The 12,730-nt window shown below is 41.1% G+C and overlaps 1 protein-coding gene across 1 annotated transcript in view; it reads right to left on the reverse strand.

Annotated features, from left to right (window-relative positions):
- The window catches only part of pcdh15b (protocadherin-related 15b), a 568,726-nt gene that overhangs the window by 56,822 nt on the left and 499,174 nt on the right, over positions 1-12,730 (reverse strand). The window contains exon 28 of the mRNA XM_069899399.1: positions 6,042-6,218. Coding sequence (XP_069755500.1) covers positions 6,042-6,218 — 177 coding nt within the window. The remainder of the gene's footprint in view (positions 1-6,041; positions 6,219-12,730) is intronic.

Here is a 12,730-nt window from a genome sequence, read left to right on the forward strand (position 1 = left end):
GTGAATAAATCTCCAGGGTCTGATGTGATCTATCCCAAGTTATTGGGAAATGCAAAAGGAGATTGCTGAGGCCTTCACAGATATTTTCCTATTCCCTATCTCCAAAGCTGAAGTCCCAGAGGACTGGATAGTAGCCAGTATTGTTCATTTGTTTAAGATCGAGATACAAAATGTATTAATTATTGCCTGCCGTAAAAGTAAACTAAGAGGTGCCATGAGCATTGTCCAACATCCCCAATGATAAGAGAAAGGGAATCAAAAGAGAGTCCCATCAGAGAATCTCCAGAGCTCTCACAGACTCTGCAACTGCATTAGCATCCTGTCCGTCCATTGGTGAACTTGAGCTCCCAGATCTGAAACTTCAATACGATGAGGAAACCTTTATCACTTAAGACCCCTTCGGGAGCCCTTCTTGACCTCATCACTCTCTCATCTCATGGTCCTGAAACCCGATTCCCACATGCCAGCCTTTGGGAGCCTGTGTGGGTCTTTCAGCCACCAGTCTCTGGTCTCTAGCAGCTCGTAGCTAGTGGGTGTCCTGTGAGCCCCTCACTGCTCTCATGGTCACCTTCTCTGTATGATCATCTTTCAGGGTGGAGGTAGGGGGGGGGTTATTCTCCCACTTCCAGTGCTCTGAGAGAGTCCGATGATCCCCTGAAATATGCAACCTCTCATGGTCTACTGCCAAGCACTGGAAAGTTCCATCTTGAACACAGGCCTCCTTGGTTTTCAAGATGTTAACAGAAACACTACTGGTTCCTTTAGCAAGGCTGTTTAAAGCCTGTGTTGGACTGATGATATTAACAACCAGGCAAGAGGACCTCATTGAGGAGTGCTGTGCCTTCCCAACTCCATTGCAGTACTGCCATTATAGCAGGGCCACCATCTTGGGGATAATCCAGAAAGTTATGGGCTGATGAGCCTTAAGATCAATGGTAGATGAGTTCTTGGAGAGAATTCTAAGTCATACAACCGAGAACAGGCCCTCTGCCCAACTAATCCTTGTGACCAAATCCAATTTGCCTGCATATCTCTTTAAGCTTCTCCTGTCCACAAATCCATCCAAATGTCCTTTGAATCTCATTTTTGTGTCCCGTTCTGCAGCTTCCACTGGGAGCTTATTTGAGATACAGAGCACCCTCTGTATGAAAAATTGCCTCTCAGTTCCCAACTAAATCTTTCCCCTTTCACTTTACACCTACATCCTCTAGTTCTAATTTTGAGTGTGTTAAGGTATTGATAAAGATGATTGATGAGGGTAGGGCAGAGGATGTTGTCGAGATGCACTTTAGTAAGGTTATTGACAAGGTCCTGCCCAGTAGCCAGATCCAGAAGATTGAGGCACATGAGACACTAGGAGATCTGGTAGACTGGATTCAAAATTAGTTGAATGTAGAAGACAGTGAGTTATAGTGAGGGATGCTATTCTTGATTGAGTTCTTTCAGATTGAGTGGTGTTCTGTAGGGATCAGTGCTGTAACCTCCTTGTTTGTACAATGTAAATTTGCAGATGACAAAAATTAGTGAAGTTGTGTATAGTGTAGAAGATGGTCAAAGGATTCATCAGGACATAGGTCAATTGGAGATATGGCAGATGGAGTTTAATCTGGATAGGTTTTACATTTTTGGAGGGCATATATAATAGGAAAGTATACAGTAAATAGTAGAGCCCTTAGGAGTAATGATGTAGATTGTGATCCAAGTCCATATCTCTATGGAAGTGGCCACACAGTAGACAGTGATAAAGAAGGTGCACTGTAATCTTGCCTTCTTAGATTGCAGTATAGAGTGTAAAAGTTGGAAAGTCATTTTGCAGCTGTGCAAAACTTGTAGATAACATAACATAACATAACAATTACAGCACGGAAACAGGCCATTAGGCCCTTCTAGTCCGCACCGAACCAAACACCCCTTTCTAATCCCACCTCCCTGCACAATGCCCATAACCCTCCATCTTCTTCTCATCCATATACCTGTCCAACCTTTTCTTAAATAATACAATTGACTCCGCCGCCACTATTTCTCCCGGAAGATCATTCCACACAGCTACCACTCTCTGAGTAAAGAAGTTCCCCCTCATGTTACCTCTAAACCTCTGCCCCTTAATTCTTAACTCATGTCCTCTTGTTTTAAACTTTCCTCCTCTTAACGGAAATAGTCTATCCACATCCATTCTGTCTATCCCTTTCATAATCTTAAATACTTCTATCAAATCCCCTCTCAACCTTCTACGCTCCAAAGAATAAAGACCCAATCTGTCCAATCTCTCCCCATACTCCAGATGCTTAAACCCAGGCAACATTCTGGTAAACCTTCTCTGCACTCTCTCCACTCTGTTTATATCCTTCCTATAATTAGGCGACCAGAACTGCACACAGAACTCCAAATTAGGCCGCACCAACGTCTTATACAATCTCAACATCACCTCCCAACTCCTATATTCCATGCAATGATTGATAAAGGCCAGCATACTAAAAGCCTTCTTCACCACCCTATTCACGTGAGTTTCTACCTTCAGGGAACGATATACCGTCACTCCTAAATCTTTCTGCTCTTCTGTATTCCTCAATGCTCTCCCATTTACCACATATGTCCTATTCTGATTCTTCTTACCAAAATGAAGCACCTCACACTTATCAGCATTAAATTCCATCTGCCATTTTTCAGCCCACTTTTCTAAGCAGCCCAAATCCCTCTGCAATCCTTGAAAACCTTCTTCATTATCCACTATTCCACCTATCTTAGTATCGTCTGCATATTTACTAATCCAATTCACCACCCCATCATCTAGATCATTAATGTATATAATGAACAACAATGGGCCCAATACAGATCCTTGAGGCACACCACTGGTCACCGGCCTCCAACCTGACAGACAATTGGGTGAAGTATTTTGCATTTTGTTAGCTTTCCAAATTGCCAACAGTACCCAAAGGCAACCTTTTACAAATCTTTCACTGGGATATCTGAACTCGAGCTCTGTAATCTCTCATCATTTAGATTCTACGCCAAAATGAACAATCTCATGTTTTTCCACATTGTACTTCATTTATCTACGTCCTTCTGTGGATTGCTTCCAGCTCATTCACAGGTTAACCTCCCACCTATTTTGTGTCATCAGGAAAATTTAGAAACATATCTTTGATAACTTCATCCAGCCAGCTACTCTTCCATCATTCAAGTGTTACACCTCAAGTTGATATTTTCTTCAGTTACCTTCAATAGGGCTTAATATCAAATGTCTTCTAGAAATCCAAGTACCTTCATTCACAATATATATTGCTTCCTCAAACAACTCCAATAACGTGGTCAAGCATGATCTCTTACACAAAACCACACAAATTCAAGTTTCAAGGTTCTTTTATTGTCATGTAATAGTACAGAACATATAATATGACACAAAATTGCCTTCTGATTGGCGTAAGGCAAACAAAGCAATACCATTAGTGTCACCTGGTGCCCCTTACTATTAAAGAGGAAGCAAAGCAAAAGAGAGTCCCTTCACAGTCACTGAATGTGGATTTGCCTTCAGTGCTCCCACAGCCTCTGCAAACACACAGACTCCTGTTTAACTCCTCGACAAGCTTAGCTCCAGAACCAAACCTCCGACACGATCAGGAAGATTTCAGCGCTTCTTGCCCTCAGCTACCTCTCACATCTCGGCTCCGATACCTGGTTCCCATGAGCCAGTCTCCGGCATGTCGTCTGCAGCCTGTATGGGTCCATCAGCCGCTGAGCCCCTCGCTAGTCTGCTGCCATGGTCATCGCCCCGCAGAGCCTTCTCCTTCTCAACAGGGGGCGTTCTTCCCATTTCTGGAGCCTTGCTCTCCGGAGTCTGCAAGCCCCCTCATGGCTGCAGGTGGGCACGGGTGCTGCTATCTTGGGCACAGACCTCCATGGTTTCAGGATTTATGCCACTGGAGCCACTATCATTAGGACCAGGCAGCTGAACCCTTCAGAGCAGGCATCTGTCTCTGCTCTTCCTGGTCTGCACCAGTGGCAGTACTGCCATTATGAGGCTCCCGCAGCGCCGGCATTTTTCACCATTAAAATTTATTTGTAATTTCATTATTTATCATTATTAATATCTCTGATTCATTTCCAGACCAATCCTTTCTTTAATACTTTGTAACTCTTTCTGTAAGTATCTACAGAAACACTTTATAAGTACTTTCACATATTGAGCTTCTCATATTTTTCATGTGCTCTGTTTTCTTTCCTCATTAATTTTTCATTCATTCTTTGCTGTTTGATATTCTGTCCAAGTTTCTGACCTGTCACCATCTTTGCACAATTAAATACTTTTCTTTTACACTGCATGCCATCGTTAGCTGCTTTTTATTTAACATGCATCCTCCCCTTGGAATTTTTCAGATGAACTCAGATGCTAATCTCACCACTTAAATTTTACTTGAACAGTAAAAATGGCACATACTAAGTAGGTTATTTTTGCACCAGTTGAATTGTTCTCTGGAAATTTGTTAACCTTACAGATGGCATTCTGATCAATCTGAGTTTGCCACTCATTTATGAGCCTCTACTGTGACAAGAAGCCATGCAAAAATAATTTAACAAAAACACTGATGTTTCGAATTTGATCATTGCACCTTCCCCTGCTTTAATGAATGTTATTGTTGCTTAACAACAGCAGAGAGTACACACCACAGATCTTGTAAATGAGCATATTGGAAAGAAATCCAACATTACTTTGACAGTAGACGCCTGGACAGTTTCCCAGGACATTTTTAAGAGACATATTGCTTTTCTATGAATCAGAAATTTGCAGTGCATTTAAATTAACTATCTTCTTGCCTCATTATAAATGTACTGAAGGAAAGATAATCATCGTATCTTGTAAACATGCAGTGGATGGTGCCAGCATAGTGAAGTGGTTACAAATGAGCATGGAGCTAGGCAACTCTCAGAGGTCCACATTTGAATGGAGTTCCCTGTCTGAAGGGACGGAGATGATTACTTGATGAATCCTGGTAGAAAGTGAGATTGCATATTTGTTTCTGACAAGACAAGTCAGTGCTCACCACAGACTAATGAATTAAAAATTTCAGAGCACAAAGGTTCCGGTTCTGATGCCGCAATGTACATGTATATTACATAAAACAAATTGATGAAATGTGACTTGCTCCAAGAATTTGAATCTGCTTTATTAGCATTTGTGAGCAGGATAAATTTGAATGACATTCAGCTGTTGCTGTTTGCTAAGTTATTAACTCACTAAATATGATAACATCGAGGTATAAGGTACTGGTGAGACCGCACCTGGAGTACTATGTCCTGTTCTGGTCTCTATATTTGAGGAAGGATATACTGGCTTTGGAGACGGTCCAGAGGAGGTTTACTAGGTTGATCCCTGGGATGAAGGGGTTGACTTATGATGAAAGATTAAATCGTCTAGGATTGTATTCGCTCGACTTCAGAAGAATGAGAGGAGATCTCATAGAAACATATAGGATTATGAAGGGTATGGATGTAGGAAGGTTTTTTGAGCTGGCCGGGGAAACTAAAACGAGAGGACACGGTCTCAAGATTCGGGGGAGTAGATTTAGGACAGAGATGAGGAAAAATAGTTTTTCCCAGAGAGTAGTGAATGTTTGGAATTCTCTAACCAGGGAAGGGGTTGAGGCTGCTTCATTAAACATATTTAAAATTTGGTTAGATCAATTTTTACAGGATAGAGGAATTAGGGGATAGGGGGAGAAGGCAGGTAGGTGGAGTTAGGTCATAAATTAGATCAGCCATGATCGTATTGAATGGCGGAGCAGGCTCGATGGGCCATTTTTGGCCTACTCCTGTTCCTACTTCCTATGTTCCTATCCCCATTACAGTCCTTGTCAGAGCTTCTTTTGTGATCTTCCATTTATCATTTCTTTCAGTAAGCTCTTTTCTCCCCAATAAAGTTTATTCCCTTTATATGAAACCTTTACGTTAATCTTATGCCTTCATTTTAAGATTTAATCTGCTGATAATGTTCATTTTAGATAAATGCAAAAACATTTGAAAAATTACTACTGCACCATACTTACTTGAAGAGCTCATTGCGTGATATTGCTCTGTTGGTCAACGGGTCAATGGCATAAACCATTAGATCTGACTTGGTGTAGTCCTCTTCCTGAAACCCATCTCCATGCCTGCGAGGTCCAATGGATTCCACCACCACTTTGGCCCCTGGAATTTGATCCTGTACATAACGCTCCAAAATTCTGAGAACACAACGTCAATAAAAGTAGTGATGAGTTCCTCTCACCTTGCAGTGCGGGAAATAAATACTGGGAGGGCAATCAGAGAAGATGGGGCGAGTTGTTGATGGAGGCAGACAGAATCAAGAGCGAGGGTCAGATGTAATTTAAACAACTGACCTCTGTTTCCTATTCATATCTGGCTGGACTGACGCCAGAACTGGTGACCAGGAAAGTGGAAATGACTTAGGAGTTTTAAGATTATGGGGACATGCTGACAATGCTTGAGTGCACCTTAGTACTGAGCAAGGGGATCAGCAGCTGTTGGCAGTAACCAGATACAGAGGCAAGGCGAGAGCTGGGGACAATGAATACCTTCTTCCAGTGGTTGAACACATATAGTCACCAAGAAATGTTTAACCACAACATGATGTGATAAAGTAATTTTAAAAAATGATGGAAATTCTATCCAAACATGCTGTAAGGCACCAAATAGGTTACTGAAAGGAAATCTGGAAGAATTTGCAAATTCTAGTTTCTTTGAATACTTCTTCAATATGGAGATGCAACCAAAAATTTAATGTCAAAGAGAATGGCAACAAATGTCACAAAAGATAGGTTGTACACATCACAGTACTTTCACGCCGAAACCTATTCACCAATCTTTCAAAATGCTAACAGATTCAAACATTTTCCCAGATGAAAGCATCCTTATTGCGGTAGTGAGTGAATATCCAACTTTCCATGTCAAACAATTCACGGCAAACGTGATAAAGATTGAACAAAGGAGGTGTTTGTGCCCAATTAAATTACCAATGGGTATAATTTTCATATTATACAATAAGTCGGGCTTAGAGAAGGTTTCAGTAGGCCATTTCACAAAGCTGAGAACAAGTAGGTAAACCGGGCAATTTGACCAGTTACCTGCGTGGGAATCCCATGGTGTGAAAAGATCTAGGTTGGGGGTACTCTCAGAACCCGGCCAAGTTCACCTGCTGATCTCCTTCTGGCGGTTTTAATCAACAAATGACTTACCAGGAAGGCTTTGTGACGTCAGTGCCCGCATGTGTGCATCAGATAGGCGATTAAAATAAAGTATTATACCACAGAGTATTTGACACTGAACAGGCAAGTGGCTTACTGATTTCTGTTTGAACATCAAGGTGAGTTACATGCTTTCGATGGCAAAGCAATCTGGTAGGAAACGCGACTGATGGGTATTAAATTGACCATGAAACAAGTGAGTTAAAGTATATGTCTTATTAACTGTTCCTTCATCACTCTATACCGTGCTTCCAAATGGTCATTACTATGTTTTCTTCCTCCTGTGAGTGCGTAACATGTCACTCGTGACATCATCACTGGGGGTTGGACCCTCCAGTTGCCGATTTTTGAGGTAAGTAAGGTTGTGGTGGAAAAGATCCGGGAGGTGCAGGCTTTCCAGGAACTTCATCCAGGTCCTGGGGGGGTCACCTAGATTCGACAATGTGAAAAGGCCAGTGACTGCAGGAAACTATGGGCAGGGCTACATCACATTCTTTTTTTATTTATTTTTTTTTTTATTAAGGCTTTTCAATCAACATGGAGTTACAAAGCAAACAAAATCAAAGAAACATCACGGATATATACAATAAAATATTAAAAATCGAACTACATGCTGATACACAAAGAAGGAAGAATCAAAAATGATCAAACACTAGTTTATAAATTCAAAATTATGCACCGTGCCGATCCTTAAAAAAGAAGTAGGAAAAAGGAAAAGAAGAAAAGAGAAAAAGGAAAAAGAGAAAGCTCCCCTCCCCCAAAGGAAAAGGAAAAAAGAAGAGGAAATACTCCCATATAATGTGACAAAATCATCTGTTTCCCAAAAACATTAATTGCATACAGATGAAACATTATGTGATTCATCCAGAGCTTAGTTCCTCCCTTAAGGGATCAATGTCTTGACATAGACATCACTAGGGATACTGGTGATAATTGTATTGGAGACTGGAGTGGGGGGGGGGGGGGCGGGGCTCATCAAAGATTAACCCCCGTTTATCTTAAATACGGGTTCCATATTCTTAAAAACATGTAACAATTTCTGAGGTTGTAAATAATCTTCTCCAGGGGAACACAACTATGCATTTCTATGCACAACTATCCAGCGAGTCAGACTCAGTTGGGAATCAGATTTCCAAGTTATGGCTATGCATTTCTTGGCCACCACTAAAGCAACTTTCAATTAATATTTTGACAGCCTCATTTTAGGTCCAATATCAGCTCATTTTCCCAATAAAAAAACAATTCTGGAACCTGAGGGTCTCAAATTCCAGTAGTTTGTTCCAGGAGATATGGTGAAGGCACCACATTCTGAATGGTCATCAGAAAGAGTTCTGTCAAAATGTAATTAGAGGCAATTAGCAAGTCGTACATGAAGAATAACTTGCAGACAGTGTTGATCACTGGTACAGAATCAATAGGAATCAATTTAGTTAAGAGCTAAAACTGTGCAGAATATAAAGTTATGTAACATTTAACATTACATACTGTAATCTTCAATAATTTTATATTGCATCTATCATCAGAGAATTTGTAGTGTTCATATTCATGTTATTACACTCTTGACATTTGGTCTGAATTCTGCTGCTCAATGCTTACAACAGTGGTGGCCTCCATCAGTCATAGTCCACCACAGGTACTGCCCCACTACTAGACATTGTAGAGTGGCCGCTCCAGGGCGCAAGCCAGGGCAGAATTGATATGGAGATCCATCTGTTGCCCATTCACTGGGACCCCCCCCTCTCCATGCTAATGACAGGTCTAAAGGAATGACGAAAGTCAATACAGTTTGTGGTCAGCAGCATCACAGGAGTTGCTGAGCCAATGCTGGGTACAGCAGTAAGCCGCCTTCAGGACTCCGACTCCAGATTTTTCTTTGGGGTTTACTCCCAAAGCCTTTCCCGTGAGCGGGCATAGCCACAAGGCAGCGGAGTTTTCCCTCTCCTAGATGAGTTACTACCTGTGGTTAATGAGCCCCATCTGCCCGGAGCAACAGAGGTACCAGTTGCCTGCTTTTGTCCCTTCTCCTGTCAGTGAGAACACTTCTGCCGGCCATAAGAACTATGCCACACGTGAAAGCCAGGAGTTGGACAGTTGTCAGAAGCCATGAAGAGCATTTGTGTAGCAGTGGGTGCTCGTCCCCACTACCATTCTTTGGCTATGACAAGCCTTATATCAGTAAGGGTAATTATATTAATAAGGGTGTCAAAGGACATAGGGAGAAGACAGGAGAATGCGGTTGAGAGGAAATATACATCAGTCATGACTTGATTGACTGAACAGATTCAACGGGCCAAATGGCCTAATTCTGTTCCTGAGTTTTATTATCTCCATGAGCCTTAATTTTTGTTCTCCCTGATTTAGATGGATTTGGGTTAATTTTCAAAGAAACAAACATGGAGAAGAAAGACAGGGAGGAGAGTGAAAGGGAGCAATGTGTTTATTGTCATACACATTGAACAGTGTACATATGCCTGAAATTCTACTCTCTGCACCTGAAGAGGTGTTTATAAACAAAATTATAATAGAAAACTAATTGAATTAAGAGAGACAATAAAATGTTATGAACTAATAAAATCTTATTATTAAAGGAACAAGAATGGAAAATTTACCAATGGTAAATTCAAAATATTAGTTTTTATTAAACTCTTAATAACATAACATTTTGTACATATCTCTAAATATAATTCTATCTTAAACCCCACTATGAGCAAATGTATATATTGCGCACACGTGTGTGTGTGTGTGTGTGTGTGTGTGTGTTTTAATTCAAACCATTACAGTTTAAGCTTGATTCTGAAAAAGTCTTATTTTAAAGTCCAATTTCAAGCATCAGAATCTTTTAAAATTGCAGTTCATAAGTAATTATGAAGCACTTTTAAACGTTATATCTTCAGATCTTCTTAAATTCACAAGTCTCTTGATGAGTTGTCTTTTAGAGAGATATTCTTCACGAATATTCTCTCTTGCTTGGAGATTTTGGAATACGTGTTCCACATGATGAATCTGCCCTCTTTATCTTAGAGACAGTCAGAAGTGGTCTTGTTTTGCATTTCGCTTTTCCAGGAGTAATACACCAACAGTACCTTTTCTGGTTACTGTATCCTTAATTCCAAAACTGTCCTCCTTATTCAAAGAGACAGGGAAAGTAACTCTTCTTTATGGCCACTGATTTTGTGTATCTCCTATGATAAGGATATTACAATACAGAACAGCATCTCCTTCTCTCTCCGAGACTACCGTTTTATCTCTGAGTCTTTCACAGGAGGGTCTATTTCTCCTTCTGGCTTCAAAATGTCTCTGCCTTCTTCATTTATGCTTCTGACTTCATCAGCTTTATGGCTTTGTTTTTCTAGTCGCGTTGACTCAGAAAGTGAACTCTCTTTTTGAGTTCAGTGGTGTAACTGGAAGTGCGCTGAGACCTATGTGTGACCTTGTATTCAGCTCACAAACTAACTTACTACGAAATATATTTAACTCTACAACTTTACTAAGAAATATATATTTTATAACTAAAAATTAACACAAATCTGTTACAAAACACACATGCTATATTATAAATATTTGTAGTAATCTTCATGCAAAAAAGTGACTTGCAATAGTTCAGACAGTCCATGATTGGAGTCCCAAGGGGAAGTTTACGAGCCTGATAACTATTGGAAAAAAAACTGTTCTTGAACCGAGAGGTGCTGGTTTTCAGGCTTTTGTACCCTCTGCGTGAAGGGAGCAGTGAGAAGAGGTGGTGACCTGGGTGATGGTGGCTCTATTTGATGTTGGCTGCTTCCTTGAGCCAGCATTTCACATGGATATCAGCAACGGATGGGAAGTCAGAGCCTGTGATGGACCTGGCTTTGCAGCCTTCTGCATTCCTGAACACTTGTATTACAAACCAGGTGATGATACAACCAGTCGGCATTTTTCCCACAATCTAGTTGCAGAAGATTGCTAAGAGCATGCGACAACATGCCAAATCTCCTCAGGCTCCTGAGAAAGAAAAGATGCCGGCATGTCTTCTTCACTGTTACCTCACCTGAGTGACAGGAAAATCTTCGGAGAGGGTATTTAGTGCTAGGTTTTATGCATAGTTGGAAAGGCAGTTGTTAAATGAGGGACAGTCAGAAATGCTGACAAATTCAATTGAGCTTTTTGAGGAGGTGAACTTAGTTGATGAAGGTAGAGCAGTGGATGTTATCTATATTGACTTTATTAAGGCTTTTGAAAAGGACCCTTGTCATTCAGAGGTACAGATGTATGGGATTCATGGTGAATTGATAGACTGGATTTGGAATTAGCTACCTCATCGAAGATTGGTGGAAGAGCATGACTCTGGCTGGAGGTGCTCAATGGGTGGATTAGTAAGTTTGCAGATGACACAAAAATTGGGGGAGCTGTGGACAGTGTGGAAGGTTATTAAATAATACAACAGGGTATTGATCAGATACAATTATGGCAGAGCAATAGATGTTAATCCATACAAGTGTCAGGTCTTGCACTTCAGGGAGTCAAATGCCAGGGAATGTTTCCAATTAATACTAGGAGTCTTAAAACCTTTGATGTGGGGGGTTCCAGTCCACTGATGCTGGACATTGGCATTCATATATTCAGAATCTTTTCTTCTGGGAAAAATGTCACATGCATACAGAAGACATGCATTTAAAGTGAGTGGGGTGGCATCAGAGCTCAAAGGAGATGTATGGGGCAAGTGTTTTTAGACAGTGCATGGGACAACCTACCAGGTGTAGTGGGGGAAGCAGATAGGATAGAAGCATTCAAGAGGCTTGTAGATAAACACAAGATGATCCAGGGAATATAGTCAAGTTTATTGTCACCTGATTTCACAAGTACAACCTGACAGAACAGCATTCTCCAGTCATCGGTCCAAAACATGTAGAGATACATCCAGCCACAACACACATACAGACAAGCAATACACCTGCGGACAAGATAGACACAGGAATAAATATTGTTTTGTAAATATGAGAGCCTCAAAAGGCTATTGTGAGCAATTCCTTTGGTCGATCAGCATTCTCACTGCCTGTGGGAAGTGAATCATGTGCAACCAGCTTTATTTGGCCATAATGCATCGTGCCAACATCATGGGCTGAAGGGCTTATTCCTGTATGTACTGTTCTACCCTCTTTGTTCCATGGAAGCTGTAGGACACAACTACCCAAAATGTTCCTGCTTCTCTTGGGCCACTAGATATTCCAAGAAGTTAATTTTGAACCACTCAGTACTGCCTCACACTGCGGTTTGATTAAAGGAGTTTTTGATTAGTAAACCTTGCTTCCTACTTAAAATCAGGCGCCCCTGCCCAGTAACTGGTCCAGGTTGCCTGCAGTAGGCGCTAATTTCACAGTCAACAAAGAGGAAATTATTCCATGAGTAAATAGAATGTGCTCAAGGCAATACACTGGCTCAGGCTAATTTTAACTCTCGCCGTATACTATTTTTGGTGGGCAAGGCTGTTAAAACTGAAACTTCCCTTCAGTCTG

Source organism: Narcine bancroftii, chromosome 10 (assembly GCF_036971445.1).
Source record: "Narcine bancroftii isolate sNarBan1 chromosome 10, sNarBan1.hap1, whole genome shotgun sequence".
NCBI classification, from domain to species: domain Eukaryota; kingdom Metazoa; phylum Chordata; class Chondrichthyes; order Torpediniformes; family Narcinidae; genus Narcine; species Narcine bancroftii.